At 44.4% G+C, this 23,463-nt stretch overlaps 1 protein-coding gene across 1 annotated transcript in view; it reads left to right on the forward strand.

Annotated features, from left to right (window-relative positions):
• DNTT (DNA nucleotidylexotransferase) overlaps positions 1 to 22,343 on the forward strand; it is a gene marked incomplete at both ends in the record, with an annotated part of 34,343 nt that extends 12,000 nt beyond the window's left edge. Inside the window, 10 exons of the mRNA XM_082673902.1 lie at positions 163 to 337; positions 1,041 to 1,169; positions 2,442 to 2,612; positions 3,666 to 3,737; positions 4,964 to 5,087; positions 8,377 to 8,509; positions 9,574 to 9,682; positions 13,252 to 13,497; positions 20,276 to 20,359; positions 22,257 to 22,343. Coding sequence (XP_082530028.1) covers positions 163 to 337; positions 1,041 to 1,169; positions 2,442 to 2,612; positions 3,666 to 3,737; positions 4,964 to 5,087; positions 8,377 to 8,509; positions 9,574 to 9,682; positions 13,252 to 13,497; positions 20,276 to 20,359; positions 22,257 to 22,343 — 1,330 coding nt within the window. The remainder of the gene's footprint in view (positions 1 to 162; positions 338 to 1,040; positions 1,170 to 2,441; positions 2,613 to 3,665; positions 3,738 to 4,963; positions 5,088 to 8,376; positions 8,510 to 9,573; positions 9,683 to 13,251; positions 13,498 to 20,275; positions 20,360 to 22,256) is intronic.
• Positions 22,344 to 23,463: the final 1,120 nt, after the last annotated feature.

The raw sequence follows: 23,463 nt of genomic DNA on the forward strand, positions 1-23,463 counted from the left end.
TAGAATTCCCTTGCATGGAGGTCTAGGTTCTCTGTGCCTATGGTCAGGTCTACTGTGCATCTTTCTCCATCAGATGGAATGCTCTGAAACGCCTCAGGGAAAGAGGAGAGCTTCTCATTTCAAAAGTCCCTTCAGCTGGTAACTTTGTCTTGCATTCTGCAGTGATTCTGTCACCCACATTGTGGCAGAAAACAACTCTGGTTCAGAGGTTCTTGACTGGCTTCAGGTACAGAACGTAAGAGCCAGCTCACAGCTAGAACTCCTCGACGTCTCCTGGCTGATAGAAAGTATGGGAGCAGGAAAACCGGTGGAGATTACAGGAAAACACCAGCTTGTTGTAAGTGTCACGAATGTGATTTTCATTGCCTTTTGCTTGATGATTAAGAACATGGGCTGTAGAACCAACAGACCTGAGTTAAACCCCAGGTTCTCTGCTTACGCCCTGTGTGAACTTGGACAAGTCACTTAGCTTTTCTGAGCTTGTTTCTTCCACTACATTATGAGACCAATAGTGCCTGCCTATCTTGTAAGATGGTTATGAGGATTAGAATAACACACATGTAAAGTGCTTAAGACAGAGCCTGATTTATATATGCACTTAATAAATGGTAGCTGTTTTTACAAACAAGTCTATACACAAATATTTCAAAATATTGAAGTCTTGATGTCTAGCAGTCAGAAAAGTAGAAGGTTCTTATTTTTTTTCTTACTGTGATCATTCATAAAGAAAAAAACAAAGTTAAGCTCTTAATTCCACACCCATCACCAACGGACCATAACTACATAAGTTCACAGAAAAGAAAAATGATATTTAACTGGTAGTTTTTTTTCATGTTATTTTTTCAGATTGCAAAAATAATACATGTTAATTGTAGCAAATTCAAATATTAGAGATGCATATAACGTAAAATTTGAGCCTCCTATGATTTTATTCTCTTTCCAGAGACAATTACCATCAAACTGCCTTTTTCTTCACACACATCTATTATTATTACCACTATTAATTGTTATTTAAAATGGATGCTTATGCATTTGTTTAGGTGAGAACAGACTATTCAGCTACTCCCAACCCGGACTTCCAGAAGACTCCACCACTTGCTGTAAAAAAGATCTCTCAGTACGCGTGTCAGAGAAAAACCACTTTAAACAACTGGAACCACATGTTCACGGTAATGGAGATTTACAACAACACCTAGAGCAAACGCAGGGCTTTCTGCTTCTTTCCATGAATCTCCAAATTAAGTTATGAATATTCCTGAAAATCTAGGAATGTTTTTCACACCCTTACCCACTCCTCTAACCTGATCTCTGGTTCCTCTTTCTGTCAAGAATGGGTCTCCTTTTGTCATGGAAATAGACAAATATATATGGAGCACATTCTTTAGAGACAGTAGGTTACTATCTATCGGGAGTTGTCATTAATGGACGCAACAGTTATCAAAGGCAAATATTCTGAAAGAACAAATATGTACTGTAATTAGTCCATTACATAGTAAGAGCAAATTACATAGAAATAGCAATTGTGCATAAATAGCTTTGCTGGGAAGCCAGAGGATTGAGAGTCAGCAGACCTGGATTCAGCCTCTCTGATATTAACTAGCTGGGGCAAGTCAATTCCTCTCTCTGAGCCTCAGTTTCCTCATCTGCTCAAAAAGGAATTAGCTATAGATCATCTCTAAATTCAGCCCTGAAATTCAATAATTATGTTTCAAATGACCCGAACAAGCCTATAACTGCTTGTCCTCCAGCCTAGAGTCAGTAGTCAGACAGATAAAACAGGCATTAGTATATCAAATACAAAACTTCTCCTTTGTAGTCTTCTAGCCCCACGTGTGCAAGGAGCACCAGGAAATTGCAGCTACTGGGCACACTGAGCATCAGGCCGCACAGCTGCAGCTGCTTCCTCCTCTGCCAGAAATGCAAACGTGCCCTACCTTAAATAACCCCCTACCTTAAATAACCCTGCCTGTGGGTTTGCGCCACTTATGATTATACCCATTCATTCAACAAGCCTGTGCTAAGTGCTGACTATATTTCACGCATGAAATAAGAGATGGGGCTTCCCAGTGATCAAGACAGAATCCTGGCCACAGGCTGCGGGGACAGTCAGCAAAGAGGGAAGGATCGTGCCAAGTAACAACTAGGAAGATGCAATGAGCACAGTATCATTTTATAGTTATATCACTCCTGAATATCTAATGGCAGAGAGCGCAAAGTTTCCTTACAAAGCACTCTGTGGCCTGTCTTTTCAACTCCATTCCGCTCATCCACCAAGGGAGGGGTGTAAAAGTACAGGACACCCAATCCTGATCTTTGAGGAAATAGTCACGAGGTGTTCTAATACTTAACAGAGAGCAAGAGGTGTTTGCAAGTGGCTGCTGGCTCGGGGGCTAGGGGCCGAGAAACAGACTGTGTTTTGCTCATCTGGTTTTATTCTTCAGGATGCCTTTGAGGTATTGGCTGAAAATTATGAGTTTAAAGAAAATGAAGTCTTTTGTCTGGAATTTACTAGAGCAGCTTCTGTACTTAAATCTCTGCCATTCACAATCATCAGTATGAGGGACACAGAAGGAATTCCCTGCCTGGGGGACAGAGTGAAGTGTGTCATGGAGGTAAGGGTGAAAGGTGATCCATCCCAACTCCTGATAGGTAGGTAGGGAGGGAGGGAGAGAGAGAGTTGCAGTTAATGGATTTTCCTGTTAACTATATAGATGTGGTATTCATGACTTATTTTCCTTTTTCTCTAATATAGATTATATAGATATATATATTTTATAACATATATATTACATAGATAGATAGATACACATATATATTTGTGTAATTCCTACTCCAGTATTTTCTCTCCTGGAGCTACGTGGGGTCAGCTAGTGGGAAAATAACTCTCCCGTATCATTAATCACAGTGAAAGACTATAGTGACCTGAAAGCTCAACGGGAGAGGATGCTATGACTTCAAACACAGGCTGTGTGAAGAACCTCACTTCCACTCAGGGGACATTGCCCTCCAGAATGGTGGTGGGTGTGATGGGCAGTGGAGCTGATTCTGCATCTCTACCTGTATATTCTAGGAAGAGAGCCAGGGATGGGTAGTTATTTATTTATTTTGGTAGTTATTTATTTAATGATGTTTAAGGATTCCCTGGCAAGGCAAATTGGTCATCCAAGAGTAAGTTTCGATATAGTCAAGCTCGAGGTAAATTATTCAAGGGAAATAATCCCAGCTCTATTTAGAGGATGTTGGGTGGCTCTGAGCTGGACATCATAAGGGCTTGAACCCGGATTAGCTTTTCAGTGGGTCCAAAATTAACCGGCTCAGATGAAAAGTCCTCTTGTTTCAGCTAGTTTATATTAATTGAAAAGAAAACTATCTCAAATATTTAGACACACCTTTGTCAGTGAATCTTTTGGTTTGGTGTCCTGTAGATTTGGACCCTAATCATTCTGTACCTTCCTCCTTGAGGATTGTAAAGGGGTCCTTGGAAATATAATAACCTGAGATTTTTCAAGCAGGAAATGTCTTGTTTTCTCCAGATCAGCTAAGGAAATATCCTGTATACAGCAGGTGTATTTCATGAAAAATCAAGCTACTAGATCTGGGGATTTGAAAATCTTAGACTGCAGTTAACATCACTAAGGTAATATATTTTTCAACTGTTCGTGCAGGAAATTATTGAAGATGGAGAAAGTTCTGAAGTTAAAGCTGTGTTAAACGATGAACGATATCAGTCCTTCAAAGTACGTGATTTTTATATGTATTTATCAAAAATGGTTTTTCAGTTAATCCTATTACTTATTCTAAGTGGTTGTATTAGTCAGCTTGGGGTACCATAACAAAATGTCGCAGACCGAGTGACTTAAACAACAAATATTTATTTTCTCACAGTTAGAGCCTGGAAATCTGAGGTTGGGGTGCCAGCATGGTTGGGCTCTGGTTAGGACTCTCTTCCTGGTTTGCAGACGGCCTCCTTCTCAATGTGTCCTCGCATGACACAGAGAGAGAGCAAACTCTCTGGTGTCTCTTCTTATAAAGGCACTAATCCTATCGTGAGGACCCACCTCATGACCTCATCTAAACCTAATTACCTCCCAAAAGCCCCATCTCCAGATACCATCACACTGGAGGTTAAGATTTCAACATATGAATTTGGGGGGGGGCACAATTCAGTCCATAGCAGTGGTCTAGGAAGGAGATGCCTAAATAAATACGGGTGCTCGAGCTTATTGCCATGCTATGGTGAGATACAAATGACCTTACCTCCCAAGAGTCTGTCACTCCTGGGTACCCTAAGACTGTGAGACAAAACAAACCTACTCTTAAAGAACAAACCTGTTCTTTAAGAAACCTGTTCCTCACTGAATCCTTGTCTACTTTGAAGCAGGGTTTGTTACCTCCCAATGTTCCCTACCTTGGAGTTGCAGGGTCCAGAGACTTCCACCTAGCAATCCCTTGGGTTCAGAAGTGATGCTCAGGCTAACCTGTGGTCGAGGGCAGAAGGCCAGGCTCAGAGGGCAGACAGACTGGGTTGAGTCTGGGCTCTGACACTTACCAGTTGTGTGATGGTGGAGAATTCACGCAACCTACACGTGCATCCGTCTTTAAATTGTGAGGGTGAATGTGCATGAGTGTGTGTAAGACACTCTTGGCCAAGGGTTGGGTACAGATCCCTGTGGTCACGCATTGACAGTGCAGGCAGTCCTTATTGGATATCTGGAAGCCCTCGGCAGTGCCAGAGGCGGGCTCCTCCCTTCTGCTTCATTTAGTAATAACATATGTCAGGAAGGGACCCTCCTGAAATAGAAACGCCTCTGAAAGATTACCATTGCCCACCTGCTTGTCATATTCAGGAGGAACTAGGTCAGAGCTTGTTTACACCTTTTCTTAATCGCTTGACCTTGAAAAGTATCATTTCATTGACATGATTGTTTTAGAAACTAAAGGCATGCCTTTCCCTTTGTTTCAGCTCTTTACTTCTGTATTTGGAGTGGGATTGAAGACATCTGAGAAATGGTTCAGGATGGGGTTCAGATCTCTGAGTAAAATAAGGTCGGACAAAACTTTGAAATTCACAAGAATGCAGAAAGCAGGTGAATTGTCTCTCCTAAAAAAAATCTCATGTTGTTGCCAGGGGCTGGTCAGGCTGTGGTAGGGACCTGTCTGCTGTACTTCATACGTCAACTCCAGTCTTGGTGAGCTGGTCTCTTGTTTGGCCTCTTTTCATGCTATGGCTAAAAGCCCAAGCTTTTGGAATCAGACAGACCTGGATCCAAATCCTGGCTCTGGCACTCTCCAGTCGTGTCATCTTGAGAAAGTTAGTTAAAATCTTTGAGCCTTCGTTACCTCATCTATAAAAGGGAGGTAACATCAGTACGTAAGTGGGGAACAGATCAGATCTTGCAGGCAAAGCGCTTAGCCTGGCACAGAGCAAATATACCCTGCATGAGGGCTGTTGTCATTCCTTTATCCTGCTGTCAAACCTGGTTGCACCATTGATCTAGTTCTTACTGAACTGACCCTTTCAGATATTTGGGTCCTGGCTGGGTAAGAGGTATGGGTGAGGAATCCAAGACAGAAAGTTGACCTGGAGAGTTGGGGAGTAAAGAATATTTGAACGAACTAGAGCTGTTGCTTGGTACAAATACGGATCTGCTTTAGAAACTGTAAGAACCAGGACATAGAAGGGAAATGGTGGAAATCTAGACAGGGGTTTATCTACCCAACCAGGACTCCTTAACCCAGAAGAGTGTAGAGACAGGCATCTGAAAGCCTGGCAGGGCCTCACGGAGGTTGAAGATGGCTTGATCACTTCTATTTATGAAGGGTCCTGGTATATTTTTTTCAATCAAGGAATGTCAAAAAACAGGGTCAAAAATTGTATGATTTAAATGTTTATTTTTAATATGCAATAGAAATACAATATAACTGGGATTTGAAAGGAAGTCACAGCCCCAGTTCTGAGCACTATGGCTTCTGAGTTAGAAAGAATGAGGATGTTGTCAACATTTTTAATCAGATGAAAGTAAGGGAATCTTCTACAAGAGGAGACCAGAAAGAAAAGAAAAGAGAAAACAGCTATCTTCTGTTTAAGTGATGAAAAGAAACAAGGAAGAGGAGAGGAAGAAATCAATTCTTGGTGGTTCACATCAACACTACCATAGAATTCCCCAACTTCATTAAGTTGCTAGCCTCCGAAAAATTGCTAATAAGGTTTATAAGATGCCACATAGGAACTAAAAGAGCCTAAGGGAAAAAAAGACCCACATTCATATTCTGGGCTTCTGAAAGTGCACACTTAATAAGCGTGATGGACACCAGCTCTAGAGTTGCCATAGAAATATATACGTAAGTATTAAAATATACATAAGTATTAAACGTGGCTCAGAATGATAGTAAGGGCTGTCAACACATAGAGAGAAAATGGGAGGCAATGCCGTATTTCCCTTAGATGAAAACCTTTATCAACTGACACCGAATGCTCTTGGGATCCAAGTAGCTCCCAATTCCCCAGCTTTGTAAACTGGATTTTTCTCTTCCTATTTGGGCTCTTCCAGACAGATGAATGAAGCAGCTATTATTCTCTCAATCCATCAGTGATGGCCATCCGACTATCTAATGCTTTTGTTTTATGTAGAACTCGAGGAATGCCTTCCTATCATACTTATAGCTGAAAAACCCAGGCTTTATGTGTCCCTTGTAGCAGCGCTACAATGAATGGACTTGTCAATGGGAATAGTTTAGCATTTTGCCAAGGGTAAGCTAACTGAACATGTTGAAAGTACGATCCAGGGGTGAAACCCTGATTCAGTTTTACTTATAATCATACTTGGTTTTAATTCCCTGAGGCTTGAGGATTCACATGCCACATTGGTTTCTGAAATATAACAGCACACATGTAACCCTGAACAGGGTAATAAGTTAACCTCCCTACCATACCCAAAAGGAAAGCCAATTAAGTTGCTTTCATAGGTGTCAACAAATTATTAAACTATCTCCATGTTCATTCCTGACACCTGCATATGTCCTTAAAGAAATTGCTGTTAATCATGACTTTTGGTTTAGGTACATCCTGAGTAATCACAGGAGTTTTATGGTTACCAAATGAGTTGTACTGTGACTATCAGCCATGATGAAATTTTTGTATCAAAAAAGAGCCAAATGGAAATTGTTGTTCATTTTTTTTCACATTTATACATGATTTGTTTAATTTTATTAAATTGATTTTTTAAAATATGGTACGAACACAACATGAGATCTACCCTCTTAGCAATTTTTCTTCCATTGGTATCATAATTTATTTACCCATTTCCTGTTGATGGACATTAGAATTATTTCCAGGTTTTGGCTATGAACATTCTTGTACCTGGGGATATATGTCCTCATTTCTCTTGTGCATACACCTAGGAGTGAAATTGCTGGGTCAGAGGCTGAATAGCTATTGATTTAGCTCTAGCAGACACCCCACCAGCACTGTGTCAGATACATAATATGCAAATATCTTCTCCCAGTTGGTAGCGTGTTTCTTCATTGCTTGATAATGTCCTTTGATGAATATACGTTCTTATATTCAATGAAATCCAAATTATCAATCTTTTCATTATAGTTAGTGCCCCCACACTAACTGTATTATTTATTTTTGGCTGCGTTGGGTCTTCGTTGCTGCGCACAGGCTTTTCTCTGGTTGTGGCGAGCAGGGGCTACTCTTCATTGCGGTGCGCGGGCTTCTCATTGCGGCGGCTTCTCTTGTTGCGGAGCACGGGCTCTAGGCACGTGGGCTTCAGTAGTTGTGGCACGCGGGCTCAGTAGTTGTGGCTCGCGGGTTCTAGAGCGCAGGTTCAGTAGTTGTGGCGCTCGGGCTTAGTTGCTCCGCAGCATGTGGGATCTTCCCGGATCAGGGCTCAAACCCGTGTCCCTGCATTGGCAGGTAGATTCTTAACCACTGCGCCACCAGGGAAGCCCCCGCCTTCCTATTCTTGACTTCAATTCTGTAATTCATCTATAACCGTGCAACCCCAAATCTTCCCACCCCTAATCTTTATGCATTATCTTTTTAAAATAATAGGGCACAGCTTATTGATCAGGAGGGCTGGTTCTTCAATAGGAAGTCAGATTTGAACAGCTTGGTTCTAGGATATGGAATATTGCCTCTTCCTTAGTCAGGAAATTGTAAGTCTCTCAGTCAGAAAGCAAAGAGCCATTGTTAACATGAAAAATTCACAACCAAGAGAACGCAGATCACTCGGTCTCTGGGGAACAGTTTGGCATTGATGTCTGTGGCCACGTTAGCTCTATGTGGGGACGGATCCCCTCTCACTGAGGGCTGGTCATTTCACACGAGATATGTCCCTTTCTCCATTGACCTGTCCAATGGCCTCTCAGGATTCCTCTATTATGAAGACCTTGTCAGCTGTGTGACCAGGGCCGAAGCAGAAGCAGTCGGTGTGCTGGTTAAAGAGGCCGTCTGGGCATTTATGCCTGATGCCTTCGTCACCATGACGGGAGGATTCCGGAGGTAAATAATGCTGACGGCTGCTTTTACCTCCCCTGCTCTAACACCTTCAGTGGCTCCCCATGCTCAGGAGTTTGGGCACAAAAGGCCTTCCGGGGTCTGGCGCCAGCTTCTCTCTGCAGCCTCATCTCCTGCACCTCATGCTTCACTCCAGCAACCCCAGGTGGCTGGTCACTCTCAGCACACACGGAGCTCTTTCTCGCCTCTGTGACTTTGCTCCGTCCCACCTTTCTGCTTGGGCTTGTTTCCCTCAACTCATCAGCTGGCTCACTTCTCCTCATCCTTTAAGCTTCAATTCAGATGCCACCTCCCCCAGAAAGCCTTCCTTGACTCCCTCCTCCCCATGCTGGGCGAGGCACACCTCCTCAGTTCTCCCTGGACAGCTGTCAAGTAATTGTTTGTATGCGTGTTTCCCCACTAAGGTTCGGGAGCTTAGTGCTCAGTGAGAGCCAGTGCGTGGTGCCTGGCACACAGTAGGCACTTGAGAAATATTGGTTGTGTCAATGAGTGAATAAATAAACTCTTCACAGAGATGTGTGCAATTTTTGGATATTGAAGCCCCGTTTCAGAAAGAGACTCCTTCCCTCCCACACCCTTCTCCATCTCTCCCCGTGGTCCTCTTACATGGTGGCTGTTGGCTGTGGAGGTGACGGAGAAAGTGGGAAGACAAGATCAAATCCAAGAAAATGCCCTTAGTCTATGTCGTAATTGCAAGAACCCTATCTCATGTTACGTGAATATAATTCTTGGTTTGCTTGTTGTCCAGCTTGTCTCTGGTGTGTGGGAGTGTGTGCACGTGTGGGTGTGGAGAAGAAATAATCTTTGCCATTTTTACCCACATGTACATAATCATATACGTACCGTATATGATTTTTTAATTTTTCTGTGTCATAAATTTATTTTGCAAGGAGGAGAGTTGTGTAACCAAGGATCTTTTGTTTAAAAGATACATCATGAGCATTTTGTGTTGCAAACCTTAAGCATGGGGCATAGAAACCCAGGTGGCTTTTTTAAATTGAGAGCTAAAAATCTAATTCATTTCAATTTTATACAATTTTTAAAATCAGGCGTAAGAAGACTGGGCATGATGTAGATTTTTTAATTACCAGCCCAGGATCAACAGAGGATGAAGAGCAACAACTTTTGCCGAAAGTGATAAACTTATGGGAAAGAAAGGTAAGAAGAAAGATCATAAGTAGATGTTTGGGCACTCAAGAATTATGTTAATACCGTTGGATTCGGCACACTATTGACCTTGGAAATGTGCAATGATCATCTAACTGATTCTCAGTTGTTGGCAACAGCTTACACAGTGCCAGTGACATGCAGCGAGACGTACCTGCTTTGGGTCCTAGAGTCCGGGTTGTGAGCTTGTGTATACACACTCGTCCTGTTACCAAAGGGGCCGAGGGCGGCTTGTCTCTCTGCTGGATGTGCGGAGGCATCAGAGCCCTAAAGAAAATGAACAGCGTGTGCTGAGAAGACCTGGGAGGTGTGAACCAGGGTAGAGCAAGCTTAGGGGTGGGGCTAAGACTAGGATAAAATCAGCCCAAGAGGTGTTGGGGCTGCCTTGAACTCTATGCTGGTCAATAACCACCTTGACTTTGTGCTGAGATGGGAAGAAGTGAGCTAATGAGGGTAAGCTGGGCCCAGCAGAGGTCATGGCTCAGGAGCCCCCACCCACTGAGATCGGATTTGCCCCGGGCCGCATATTGCCCAGTGGAGGGAACTAAGGATGACCCTGTGGCCAGAGCCACCTGCAGGGCCCTGACTCCTGCCCAACCCCAGTGAGAGCGCTGAGGAGACCAGAGGGCCCTTCCCTAGGAACCCGTAGGCCTGGACGGCTTGAGGAGGCTGGGGCTGGTGTTTTTCCAGCACAGCTTCATTTCTCCTGAGTGATTTAGCATCTTCTGGGTGTGGACAAATCTCCCTGACACACAGGAGAAAGAAGACCTCAGACACAGTTAGTCTAAGAAACACACGACTCTGGTGCCAGGAGTACCAGAATCGAAGACCCAACTTTGGAACCAGATCCAAATTCACCCACGAGGCCCCTCTCTCAGGAGCGGGGATCCAGACAGCCAGGAGCTCTGAGCGTGAGCGTCATAGGCTGAGCCAGGGGAATGCCGGACGAGAAAGAGCCAGCCGAACCTAAGCTGGCCCTCCTTCTCCACTCGAGCAGGAAAGCTGAAAGATTCTCATGGCCAGACAGCACCCTGAGGGGCTCTGCCAGCCACGGCCTGGGTGGAGACAGGGCTGCCTGGACCCCCATCAGGGGCTCTGGCAAGGGTGGACCTATTTGACCTTGGTAGACAGTCACCACCCTCCCCACGCTCTGAGACTGTCCCAGCACGACATGGGATGGGGTTGGGAGATGGGGACAAGAAGCCTCATTTTCGTTGGTCTGTCTTCGGCCGCCAGGCAGCCATACTGCTGGTCCCCAAGCAAAGAGATGGGCAGACACTGGTGGAGGCAGAGGTTAAGCACGCGGGTTTTAGATTTAGGATTTTAAAAGCACAACCCTGCCATGTACTGGCTGTAGGAGCTCGGACTCTCTCCTAGCTTCTCTTTCCTCATCTGTGAAACAGGGATAGCAAGCCTCTCTCATTTGTTAATGGCAGGATTAACTGAGAGAATTAGTGCAGGGCTTGATAAATGCCTATTAAACAGTGGCTGTAGTCATGATCTCTCCTGCACGACTGTATACTGAACTCTGCCGGAGAGCCAGGCACTGTGCCGGGTGAGGGGACCCAGGGGAGAACGCGAGCATCTGTTCCCCTTCCCTTGCTGACAATCGGGCACCAGCTCTGTCCACACCCCTGCAGCCCCCACCTGCCCCCAACACCTCTGTTGTGAATCATGGTTAACTTCCACCTCTACCTCACTCCCCACTCCTGCCTTTCTTACCAAAATCTGCACTTTCCAGATTAAAATGATTATATCTCATGCAGGCACACTCGAGCACATGCTTACACGACACACGCATATACACATACGATGTTTTAAAACACCTGCAGAACGAATGAACAGCCAATGGGTATGGTTTTCAGTTGCCTATCAGATGAATCTACATGTGGTCCTTGTAGAAGACCTCTCCGTGGGAGAAGGGGAGGAAAAGAGCTTGGAAATACTGATCTTGGGGGGAGAGTGCCATCCAGAAGACTCCACTGGCCACCAGCAATTCACCCCAAAGAGGGGAGGGCTGGCTGGGTGTAGTTTGGGTTCCTGCCTGGTGGGTGGCCCGTGTGTCTATGACCAGCCAAAGTGTCACTACCACGTGGCGATAGTGCAAACACAGTTTACAACTTTTAGGAAGCCAGCTTTGTGAATTTTTTTAAAGGGGGGAGGGAAGTTACAAACTTGGCTTCAAAGTAAGACTGTTTTGATATTTTAATAGCTAGCTTTTCAGATTTACATAATTGAAATTGACACGAAAGGTTGTGATATTGACTAATCTTAGTAAGTTTCATTAAAAAGCAGAATTGTGTCTTCCCGGAGGTGGTTGTTAGATTTGCCTAGGGCAACACCTGCCTCCTGCACCAGAGGCTCTTCCTGACATCAGCGCTGCCCCACAACCCCCCACTCCCCACCCCAGCTTCAGACGGCGCCGGTTCTTCCTCATGCCTTTTCTGGGAGAGGCACTGAAGGGCCAAGTGTTCCCTCTTCTGAGATCAGCAAAAGGAAAAGCATCCCCTCCTCAAAGTGTTGAGTTGAATTGAAACAATGTCTCTTGGGGGTGGGGGTAGATTGCGCAGGAAATGCCAAGCGCTTCTAATAACAATAGCAAATGGAACGAGTGATGCTCCAACTATGGTCCCTAGATCAGAAGCATCAGCACCACCTGGGAACTTATTAGAAATGCACATTCATCTCCCCCCCCCCCGCCCCGCCCCCGCACGAATCACTCCGGGGACAGGACCTCCCAAACCGTGCTTTAACAAACCTTCCAAATGCGTCTGATGATAATATTTGAGAATGTCTGACCTAAAGAATCCGAGAACAGAACATACACCCTAATAGCTATGACTAGATTATTTTCAGGTTATTTGCTCTTCTAGTTGATACTCAGATTCAGCAGTTAGTTGCATAGCTCTGCCTTTCCCTACCCCACATCTGCCCTGTGCCGTGAGGAAGTCCCACGGAGCAGATGAATTGGAGGATGGCAGCTTGCTGGGCGTAACTTTCTGACTAGGCGACGTTCGGTGACGTGCCACCAATTTTGTCTGAGTCTCCAAGGCAGGCAGAGCAACAGTCTCAAAGTCCTCCCTAGAAAGAGTGAGTCATCAGGCCCCAACGCGGCTGAGCCTGAGCCACAAACTTTGGGGCCAAGTAGACCTAGTCATCAGTATTTTATGCAGGGACACTAAAACTCAACAACCGCATAGAAACGGCACGGCTTTTTGTTCACAGTTGGTTTGTACTTAAGGGAATGCGGCACGTTTGTGAACGCTGGTCAGCCGTCAGACCTTGCGGGCGTAGATTCTCTGGCAGCTTTGCCATGAAGTGGCCTTGGCTTGGCCCCTCTAATCGCTAAGTTCCTCTGCTGCAGAGGGAGTGTAACACACCCACTCCATGGCTCCCTCTGCTAGTGTCGCCAGGTGGGCTCACAAGGCAAGGACAAAACGCACCCACGTTTTGCTTAAATCTGCAAAGCTTTCTTTAAGAGCGTTCATTAAGAGCCCAATATGAAATCTCTGACCCTCTGCATCAGGGACTCTTCCTGATGTCTTTCTGCTTATTTTCAGGGATTACTTTTATACTGTGACCTTGTGGAGTCGACATTTGAAAAGTTCAAGGGGCCAAGCAGACAAGTGGATGCTTTAGATCATTTTCAAAAATGCTTTCTGATTTTAAAATTGCACCATCAGAGAGTGGACAGTGACAAGTCCACCCAACAGGAAGGAAAGACCTGGAAGGCCATCCGTGTGGACCTGGTCATGTGCCCCTACGAGCAATATGCCTTTGCCCTGCTGGGCTGGACTGGCTCCCGGGTAAGCGCTACCTGTATCCGTGGGATGGTCTTAGCTTTCCAGAAGAGGTAGACTGGGTCTACCTGGGCCCAGGGGAGAGACAATGGCAGTGGGGGTGGGGATGGGTGGGGAGACGGACAAGGAAGGGGGAGGGGGTGGACAGGAGAGAGGGAAGTGGCCAGAAATCTCTAAACCAGGGCATTCCACCTGCACATGGTCACCTGAGACAGATGCATTTAGAACAGTTATTCTCAAAATGAGATCCCCTCTGAATTGGGAGATTGGGATTGACATGTATACACTGATGTGTATAAAATGGATGACCAATAAGAAAATAAATAAATAAATAAACATTAAAAAAAAATATGACACACACAAAAAAGAAAGAAGCCAAGACACAAAAGGCCACATATTGTATAAATCCATATGAAATCTCCAGAATTGGTAAACCCATAGAGACAGAAAGTAAATTAGTGGTTGCCAGGGGTAAGGTGGAGAAGAAAAGGAAGTGACTGCTAACAAGCATGGATTTCTTTTGGGGTGATAAAAATGTTCTGTAATTACAGATTGGTGATAGTTGGACAACTTCATAAATATACTAAAAGCCACTGAATTGTACACTACAAAACAGTAAATTTTACTGTATGTGAACTATGTCTCAATTTAAAAAAATAAATGAATTAACACAAAATATGTAGTTAGTGAAACTTACTGATATATTAAATGAAGCATATCTTAAATATTTCATCTGTCATGAAATCTTACCCTTCTAATAAGTCTAAGAAACTTGTTTTTATGATGTAAACATTTTTGATAAAAATAATGTCACAACTGTCAATAATTTTTACCGTGTTTCAATGTACCCATCAAAACTTTAGATTAAAAAAGACTTTAAGAAGAAAAGTTGCAAATTAAAACAAAACCAAGTACGGATTTATACCAGTTACACGATTCCCTTAGAGTGGCTCATGAATCATTGGTATATTCTGAGCATCATAAATGATTATGATTACAGACTTATTTACACAAGGTAAAGTTTATAAATCTTTGACTAGGAGTCAAGTTTCTAACAAGGAGTCAATGACTGCTAATTTTTTATTTTGTACCACAACGGATGTCCAAAACCAAGTGTTTCTGCTCCTGTTATGTCTCAATTCTATTAATTCCCTTCTGGGGGAAAAAAAAAAAAAAGACAATTCTACAGGAACTCAGAACAACTGCATGTAATAGCTTAAAATCGTATTAATTCAAATTAATATTACTGGAGGAATGTATGACATTACTACCATAAAATAATAATGTGTGAATTATTAATATATGAAAATAAGAGAATCTTCTTATTCCTACTACACAGAGTAATTCATTTTAATTCTAGAGAAGTATAGTTAACTGCCAAGCCAAGAGCCTGCCTCCTTCATTAAGTCAACAACTATTGGCTGAGCCGTTATTATGTTCACAATATAAGGAATACAAAGATACTGGTCCCCACGCTCAGGGGATTTATAATGTAATACAATATGGAAGTGGGCAGGTAATAGAATGTGGGGATGGATTATAAATGTTGAGGATCTTACAGTTTAACCTATAGGTAACAGGGAAACTATTTAAATGATCTGAATCATCTACTGAGTTAGACTAGGAGGATAACACAACAGTCTAGATAAGGATGAGAAAGATCTAAATTAAAGTAATGGCTGGGAAGGGCAGATGAAGAAAGACTCTCAAGTCTTATTTAGGTGGTAAAATCAGTAGGACTTGGGTGACTGCATATAGAGGAAGCAATACCACCTAGAGGTTAAGGCTTGCATAGGCTTTGAAAACACACACACAAAAAGAAGAAAAAAAATGAGATCCCCTGACCAGCAGCATCAGTCTTACCTGGGAACAGGGGAGACATGTAAATTCTCCACCCCACCTCAGACCTTCTGAATCAGAAACTCTGGGGGAAGAGCCCAGCAATCTGTGTTTGGAAGAACCCTGCAGGTGACGCAGCTAAAGTATGAGAACCATGGAAGCAGAGAAAGCAGTCTGGTGGCTAAAGGCACAATGTGGCTCATCCCAGACCTGGTCACAAGCCCCTGCTCTGACTCTTGCGAGCTAGGTGATCTCCGTCAAGTTCCCCATGTCCTCTGAGACTTAGTTTTCCCATCAGGAAAGTCAGGGCAAAAATGCCTCTACCTCCCTGGGTTGCAGAGATCCAGCGAGATGAAGCTGGCGAAGCCCCCAGCACCACGCCAGGCACGGGGCCAGTGCTCGCCGAGTGGCAGCTCCCAGCTCCCATCATGTGATATTCATAGACATGGCGCCCGAGATTCGTCCCATTAGCTTGTGCTCCACCCTCCCAGCTAACACCCCACACTGTTTTCCCATGTAGCTGGCTGTTGCTTTGAGTGACATGAGTCGTTAAAGGATTTTATATGATAAATGACGTAGAAATTAATTGTCCTCAACCTTGAGTTAAATGTCAGGTGTGTTTGCTTTCAGCCGGAATCATTTCAGCACAGGATCTCAGCACTAGAGCTTCTTACCCTAATCAAAAACGTTGGCTGGCATCTTTCATTCATTAAAATTAGAAAAGCTGATGAAACAATACATCATAAATGCACTTTGTTTGATAGACATACGTCTCTGGGAACAGAGTCTGTTGGGAAAGGGGAGAGTTCCAAAAAGAAGCCCAGCGTTATGCAAGGTCATGCCAGTCAGGATTCGTTGGCAGAGATGGTTGTTCTTTGTTCACTTTGTTTTGAACATGGGCGTCTCTTCAGCACATTTTATTCTCTTTTCTCAGAGTTCTCAGAAATTACTGTTATTGGCTCTGCGGGGCACTAACAGAGCACTAAGCTCTCCCACTTTTTAGCTGGGTGACTTTAAACAAATTATAACCTCTTCAAGTCCTAGTTGCCCCATCTATATTGTGGATAATAGTGGCGCCCACCTCCCAAGTTTGCCATCCAGTTAAATGAGATGCGTGTGTTTAAACGTGGTAAGGGCTCAGCAAACAGTAGCTACTTGTGTTACCATCTTTACGCCCCCGCTTATGTGACCGCTGAACGCGATGTGTTTTGTCCCCAGGTGGATACATGTTGGTGGGTGACCAGGTTTAGATCTGGTCTAAAATTTTGTAGGTTAGAAATTTAATTTCACCTTTTAACCCAAAGATTTCAGCACCTGGGAAATGTTCTTAAGCCACTTCACCTATTAATCTCACCCCAGTTTGGGGTCATTAAGTTACCAGGTTGTCTCATCTACTAAGCTGACAAAGTTTCCTTTGGATCTTGTGCCCTAAAGATTTCTTGAGTAGGATGCATCCACTGGGACACATTAAGCTGAGGTTTTTCTAGAACCATCCAAGTACAGTGCAATTTCTGGACTGGGTATGGACTTCATTAGTTTAAAAAAACAAACAAAAGAAGCTTTTGTTTTCCTCTGAATCATATTTCTTCAAACTAGATGTGCCGTTTGTCAGCATGACTTTATTGGCTGAGATTCCTTCAAGAGTATTGTCCACGTTTGTGTCAGATGCTAGAGGAGGTACACTCTCTCCTCCGGAAACACATGGACAATGGTGGCTAGATGCCTAGGCTACCCCAGCCTCTTTACTAGCCCAAATGGCCCCCTTTCGCCAACTTTAAAAGGCATCTCTTCCTTAAAATACCTTACTGCCATTTCCCAGAAAATTGTCATAAGAAACATGCATATTTACAAAGACTACACAGTGAATGGCGCCCTCTAGAGTTTTGCAGTGCACAACTTGCACAACTGTATGCAGCACGCACGGGCCAACCTCTGAAGTGTGTTGTGACCAGTGATACAGCCAGACTGTAGTATCACTGCCCCTGCTCAATGTTCAGTTTTCTTTATCTGAAACAAAAGACACCATCCTTGCCCTGCCTATCTCACAGGGTTGTTGAGAGAAACTAAAGAGCTTGTAAAGCAGAAGGCAGAACTGTCCAGGGTAAAGAACCTGAGCTTTGGGATTCAGGAGTCTGAGTCCTATCTCCATCATTGGCTGTGTGGCCTTGGGTAAATTACTTAGGTTCTCTGGGCCTCCTTTCTTCATCTGAAAAATGGGACTAATAACAGTACCAACCTCACGGGGTTGTAATGAGGATTAATTAGACAGTGCCTTCATCTTAACACAATTCTGAGGCTAATTGTATACTTAATACTGTTCTTTTAGAAGTATTGTTAGACTCTTTTAGAAGCTGTTAAATACTAGTGATAATAGAGTAGATCAGAAATTAATATAAAGCAAGAAATCAGCCCAGCACCCAGCACAGGGTAAGCTCTCCATAAACATTAACTAGGATATCATTGCCCGGATTATGACCACAGCTGTTCTGACTGGTATCTTGCCCCCTACAGCCGAGTGATCCTGTCATAACATAAGTCAGATCGGGTCACTCTCCTGCTCAAAACCTGGCAGGGGCTCCGCATTCAACGCAGAGTAAAGGCCTTCCAGTGGCCACGAGACCCTGCGTGGTCTCCCCACACCCTCATCTCTCTGAACTCCTCCCCACTGCTCTCTCCCTAACCAGGCAGGCTCGCCCCTCCCTAAGGCCTCTGTTCTAGCTGTTCCCTCTGCACGGTGTGCTCCTCCCAGAGTCCACTTGGCTAGCTCCTTCACCTTGGGCGAGTCCTTGCTCAGATCCTACCTCCTTTATGAGGCCTGCACTGTACGCAGCATGACCTTTTAACATATCATGTAATTTACTTATGCTGTTACTGTGTCTTATTTGTGTCCCCTGTTGAATCCAAGCCTCACCAAGGCAGACATCATTGTTTTGTTCTCTGTTGTAGTCCAAGCATCCAGAACACACCTGTCACATAGTAGGTGCTCAATAAATATTGGTTGAGTCAATATGATTACCCTTCAAATGGAAGACATCATTATAATTCCTGACAGAATATGGAAAAATGCTCCTGAGGATTTAGCAGAGGAGTCCAGGCATAGATCTCTCACCACACAGAACTGGGGAGCCAAGGGGGGCTTCTCACTGCACCTGTTACCCCATCCTCTCCAGCCTCCCCCCACGCCCAGTGTGAGGAGCCGTTGCTCTAAGTGCTGGGGGGACAGGAGGCAAGTGGCCCAGGACTGTAGGAGGCCGTGTGCTAAGCAACACTCCTGTACTTTCACAGGCCAGCAGCTACTGCACCCAGAATCTGCTTCACCCTGATTCTTCCACAGCCATAGTTTCTCTTCCACTCCCTTATAAAGAACTTCTGGCTGGAAAGTCTGTCTTCACACAGCCAGGTGAGGAAGGGCAGTTCCCAGTCTCTGCCAGCTTTCCCATACTCGCCACTAGAGGGCGCAATGATTCCCTCCTTGCTCCCTAATCCCACATGGAAAGGACAACATTTCTAGATCTGTGCTTCTTAGGAAAATTAACCTCAACGACAACTTCATTCATTGTCTTCCTTTTCCAGGGTTTCCCTGTCCTCTATCTAAGGCTGCAGGTTTTGCTCCCTGGAGCCTCCGAGCTCACCCTGATCATAGGAGATGCTACTCTGGGGCAGGTGGCTCAGACCATCAGTTTTACAGAATCTCGTATGAGAGGATGTTACAGCCAGAGGGGACCTTACTCATGCACTTCCTCCACCCTCTGAACCGAGATTCAGAGAGGCTGGGTGACTTGCAGAGAGATGCACAGCCAGACAGGAACAAAATCCAGGCTGGAATCTGGGTCTCCTAACCCCTCATCCTCTTTTATATGAGTGATATTCCAAATAAAAAACAACACCAAGTATTATTTATCCAGCATTTACTCTGGACCAGGTATTATTTTGGACACGATCCTCACAATCCTCATGTATTCATTCAGCAAATATTTGCTGTACATCTATGTGCCAGGTGTCATTTGAGGAGGAAATATGGTTATGAACAGAACAAATCAGGTTCCTTTTTTCACAGAGCTTACAGTCTAGTGTGTGCATGTGAGCATGGAGCTTTGTCATCGTAGACTATTGCCCTGGGGGAGAAAATTGCTTGGAGAATGTTTAGTGGAGGTAGACATTTCATTACAGTAAGTCCTCTACATAGTAACCTTCAAACTGTGAACTTTCAAAGATGCAAACGTGCATCTGGTTCCAGCAAGGAACCAGAACCTGAGCCATCAGCGTCAGGCATGAGTGAAATCGCAGCTTGCCCTCTGTCTCCTATTGCTGACGATCCTTCAGCTCTGCCATCTCCCACCTCCTCTCCCTCCTCCAGTCAGTAACTCTTCTTGCCTGTTCACTCGATGCCAGCCCCTGTATGCCAGCTGTTGTCCTGTACTACTGTACTTTTCAAGGTACTGTACTGTAAGATTTTAAACGTTTTATTTTTCGTGTTTGTTTTTTTTGTATTATTTGTGTGAAAAGTATTATAAGCCTATTACAGTACAGTACTATATAGCCGACGATGTAAGTTGCGTACCTAGGCTAACTTTGCTGGACTTACCGAACAAATTGGACTTACGAATGTGCTCTCGGAACGGAACTCGTTTGTATATAGGGGACTTCCTGTATTGGGATTTAAATATCTCTAAACACATAATACCGAAGACATTCTAGACTTGATAGTAATTTATTTATTTATTTTAAAAAATTTATTTATGTATTTGGTTGCATTGGTTCTTAGCTGCGGCAGGCAGGCTCCCTAGTTGCAGCACATGGGCTCCTTAGATGTGGCATGCATGTGGGATCTAGTTCCCTGACCAGGGATCGAAGTCGGGCCCCCTGCATTGGGAGCGCAGAGTCTTAACCACTGCTCCACCAGGGAAGTCCTGATAGTAATTTATTTTAATTATTCCTTATCCAGCAGTTTGAGAGAGACCTCCGGCGCTATGCTACACACGACCGGAAGATGGTGCTGGATAACCACGCTCTATATGACAAGACCAAGGTGGAGCTGTCTCCCTGAGATGGGCCTCTTTGATCCTCATCACCAAGGCTGGCTCCCTGAGTGCTTTTCCAGAACTAATTTTAGTGTCCAGGTTCAGTTTCCTTTGCCCGAGTGCCCTGTCTGCACAGATCACAGTTGAGGGCAGCTGGAAAGATCCTGATGGGAGCATAGCCCCCACCTGGCCCAGAATGCACCTCAGAGGCTTTGGACTCAAAGATGATGGGCTAGTTGGGCCCCTAGAACCAGTCCAACAGTGAATATTAATTGAGTTTGGTATATCCTTGGTAACTGCAATGAGTAACTCCAAAGAAAACTAAGGATCCCCCCAAATCACAAATATCACTCAAGTACCCCTCAGATGCAGTGAGAATTAGCATTTTGAGTGATCATATAGGTCATTAATGAGAGTCCACTGCAAGAAGGAGAGCAACAGAGCTGCCCTGAGATGTAGATGAGCAGTCAGCTAGACTCACACACCAGCTGAGACTCACTTGGTATGCTAGCCTTGCAGTAGTCCAAATGCTGCCTCAGCAAAATGATAGATTACTGTATGAATTAGGAAGAGTTAAATATTCAACTAAGTCCACAAGTGCCAAGATCTACTCTTCCTACGGTGATCAAAGACACTAAACAGAGCTCTGAGGAGGAAGAAGACACAAAATAACTAGAAGTAATGGCTTTTACCCTATAGGAGCTTATAGTCTAAATGAGGTGTATTTAGTTAGCGCTGTCTCACAAGTGTCAGAAACCGAATACAAAATGGAAATGGCAAAAAAAAGAAAAGAATTTGGCTTATATACTGTAGCATCTGGGATAACATGGACTTCAGGTGTGGCTGTATCAAGGTGATCATGCAAATTTCCCTCAGTGTTGGTTTCACTCTCAGGCAGGGTATTCCTATAAATTCCATCCTTCTAGCTTAGCTACCCCTTCAGAAAAGAGCTTCCTTCCTAATAGTTCCAGCAAGAGCCCTAGCTGATGTTCACTGGCCAGGCCTGGGCCATGTGCCAATCCCTGAACCCTTTTCCATGGCTCTTATTGGCCAGGCTTGGGTCATGTGCCCCTCCTTGGAGGTGGGATTAGCCCCACCTGACCCTCAGAGACTGAGAGTAGGGAGGAGTGGTTTCCCAAAGAAAAATCAAGGTGCTGCTGTCATAAGAGAGGGCTGTGGATGCTGGCAGGAAAGCCTCAGTGGTCTAGCATGTGAGTGGAGACAGCTTCACATAACACGATGCAGGAAGACTTACAAATTGACACGTAACAAATAGTTCAACATAAGCGAGTGCCTCCTACAGGCCCAACGCTGTGCTATAATAAGAAGGGCTGGAGGAGAAGTGGTGCTTGCTCTAACAGAGATCATGCGGTGGGAGGCTGGCGGGAGCGGGGCAGGGGTGGAAGGCCAGGAGGAGGCCCCAGCATACACAAGTATCCTATAATCACCGCTCCTCCTTACCAATGGCAGCAGTATGTAATCCTGACTGCACAGGAGAATTTCCCAGCCCCCTTAAACAGATGGAGGACAAGACCTCTCCGAGCTTCTGACTTCATTGGACTGGAGTATAGCTCAGTTTTCAACATTTTTTTTAAAAAACTCCTTCAGGTAGTTCTAATGAGCAACTGTGGTTAAGAACTACAGATCCGTAGGAAGAATAATGCCTCTAGTTGAATATGTAAGGCTGTCATCCTTTTACCTTAACTTATTAAGTTTTGGGGGGTGGGAAAATACAAAAAGTACGGAAGTCAGGTAAGATGAATTTCTATCCTCAGAAGCAGGGTAATGTGTTTTGGCAGTGATTTGTTTTGACAAAACAGTTCTACAAGTTATATTTTCACTGTGTCAGCATCGAGATGCTTAACAAAAATATCTGAATGCACACATGTCTTGTTATACTTTCAGAGGATGTTTCTCAAAGCAGGAAGTGAAGAAGAAATCTTTGCACATCTGGGATTGGATTACATCGAACCATGGGAAAGAAATGCTTAGGAAAAAGTGGTCGACTTCTTTTCTGGTTTTTTTTTTTTTTTTCAGGTTAGATAAATTATGCTTCATATTATAATGAAAGATGCTTTAGGAAAGTTTGGGATTCTTTACATCTTACTGAAATGCAGATTGCTTCTAGAAATAAATAGTTTGGGAAACATGATCATGCCCCACCTGGTAATGGTTTATGCTCTAATAGGCCATTTGTGGGACTGTTACTTAGGATTCACAATGCATTTGCCACAAAAACAGTGTTGTAATTGGTGGCTTGTTCTCAGGAAAGCTCATCAAAGCCCACTATGCCCACAATGTAGCTGAAATTCTGTATATTTCCAATAAAAATAGGAGAACACAAGATGGTGGAGTCTTTTGTTTTTCACTCAAATATTTTAAACTATTCTTAAACAAAAATGTAAGAAAATGAAAGAATAAAGAGTTTCAGGTTTACCTTCAGGGGCAAAACAGGTTTAATCAGAAGATCAGAGATTCTAGAGAGGGTTGTGCGTCCCTCCTGGAGCTTTTGGAGGAGGGGGACTGAGCCCTGACTCTCAGCTCAGGTCAAAGCCTGCTCCTCCCCTGTCACCTGGAGCTGTGTCCCTTGGTGTCCTGGCACAAGGCCACATATGGGATGTATTCTCACTGCTTTCACTCAGAAGGAAGCACAATTTCCTAAACCACCATCTCTGAGTCTCTCTCAGGGAGATGATCTCTCTTGCCCTCTTCATCTCAGGGCACCCAAGGGAACGGAGGCAGCCTTTGGAACTCCCAGGCTGCAGACCCATTTGGACGTCATGCCTTCTCTAGGAAGGCATCGACTCCATGCCTTGAAGAGACCCGAAAGGCCATCTGTTCCAGCTGCTTCTGTGTCCTCAGCCTGCTGGAGAGCTGGGAGGCCTCACAACGATCCTTGCCCTTTCCTTCCAGCCCCCTCAGAGGAGAGGAGATGGCGAGATCCAAGACCCCATAGAGAAGCTTGATGCCCTGCCCTGGGCACAGGGAAGGAGTCTCCTTCCCTTCCTGGTGCTGGAACCTGGGGGTGGGGTGTATATGAGCTAGTATTGCCCCAAATTCAAACTATCCCAAAACTCAGTGGCTTAAAGCAACACAGATCTGCACACAGCCT

The sequence above is a fragment of the Grampus griseus genome (assembly GCF_964374135.1).
Source record: "Grampus griseus genome assembly, chromosome: 16".
Taxonomy (NCBI): domain Eukaryota; kingdom Metazoa; phylum Chordata; class Mammalia; order Artiodactyla; family Delphinidae; genus Grampus; species Grampus griseus.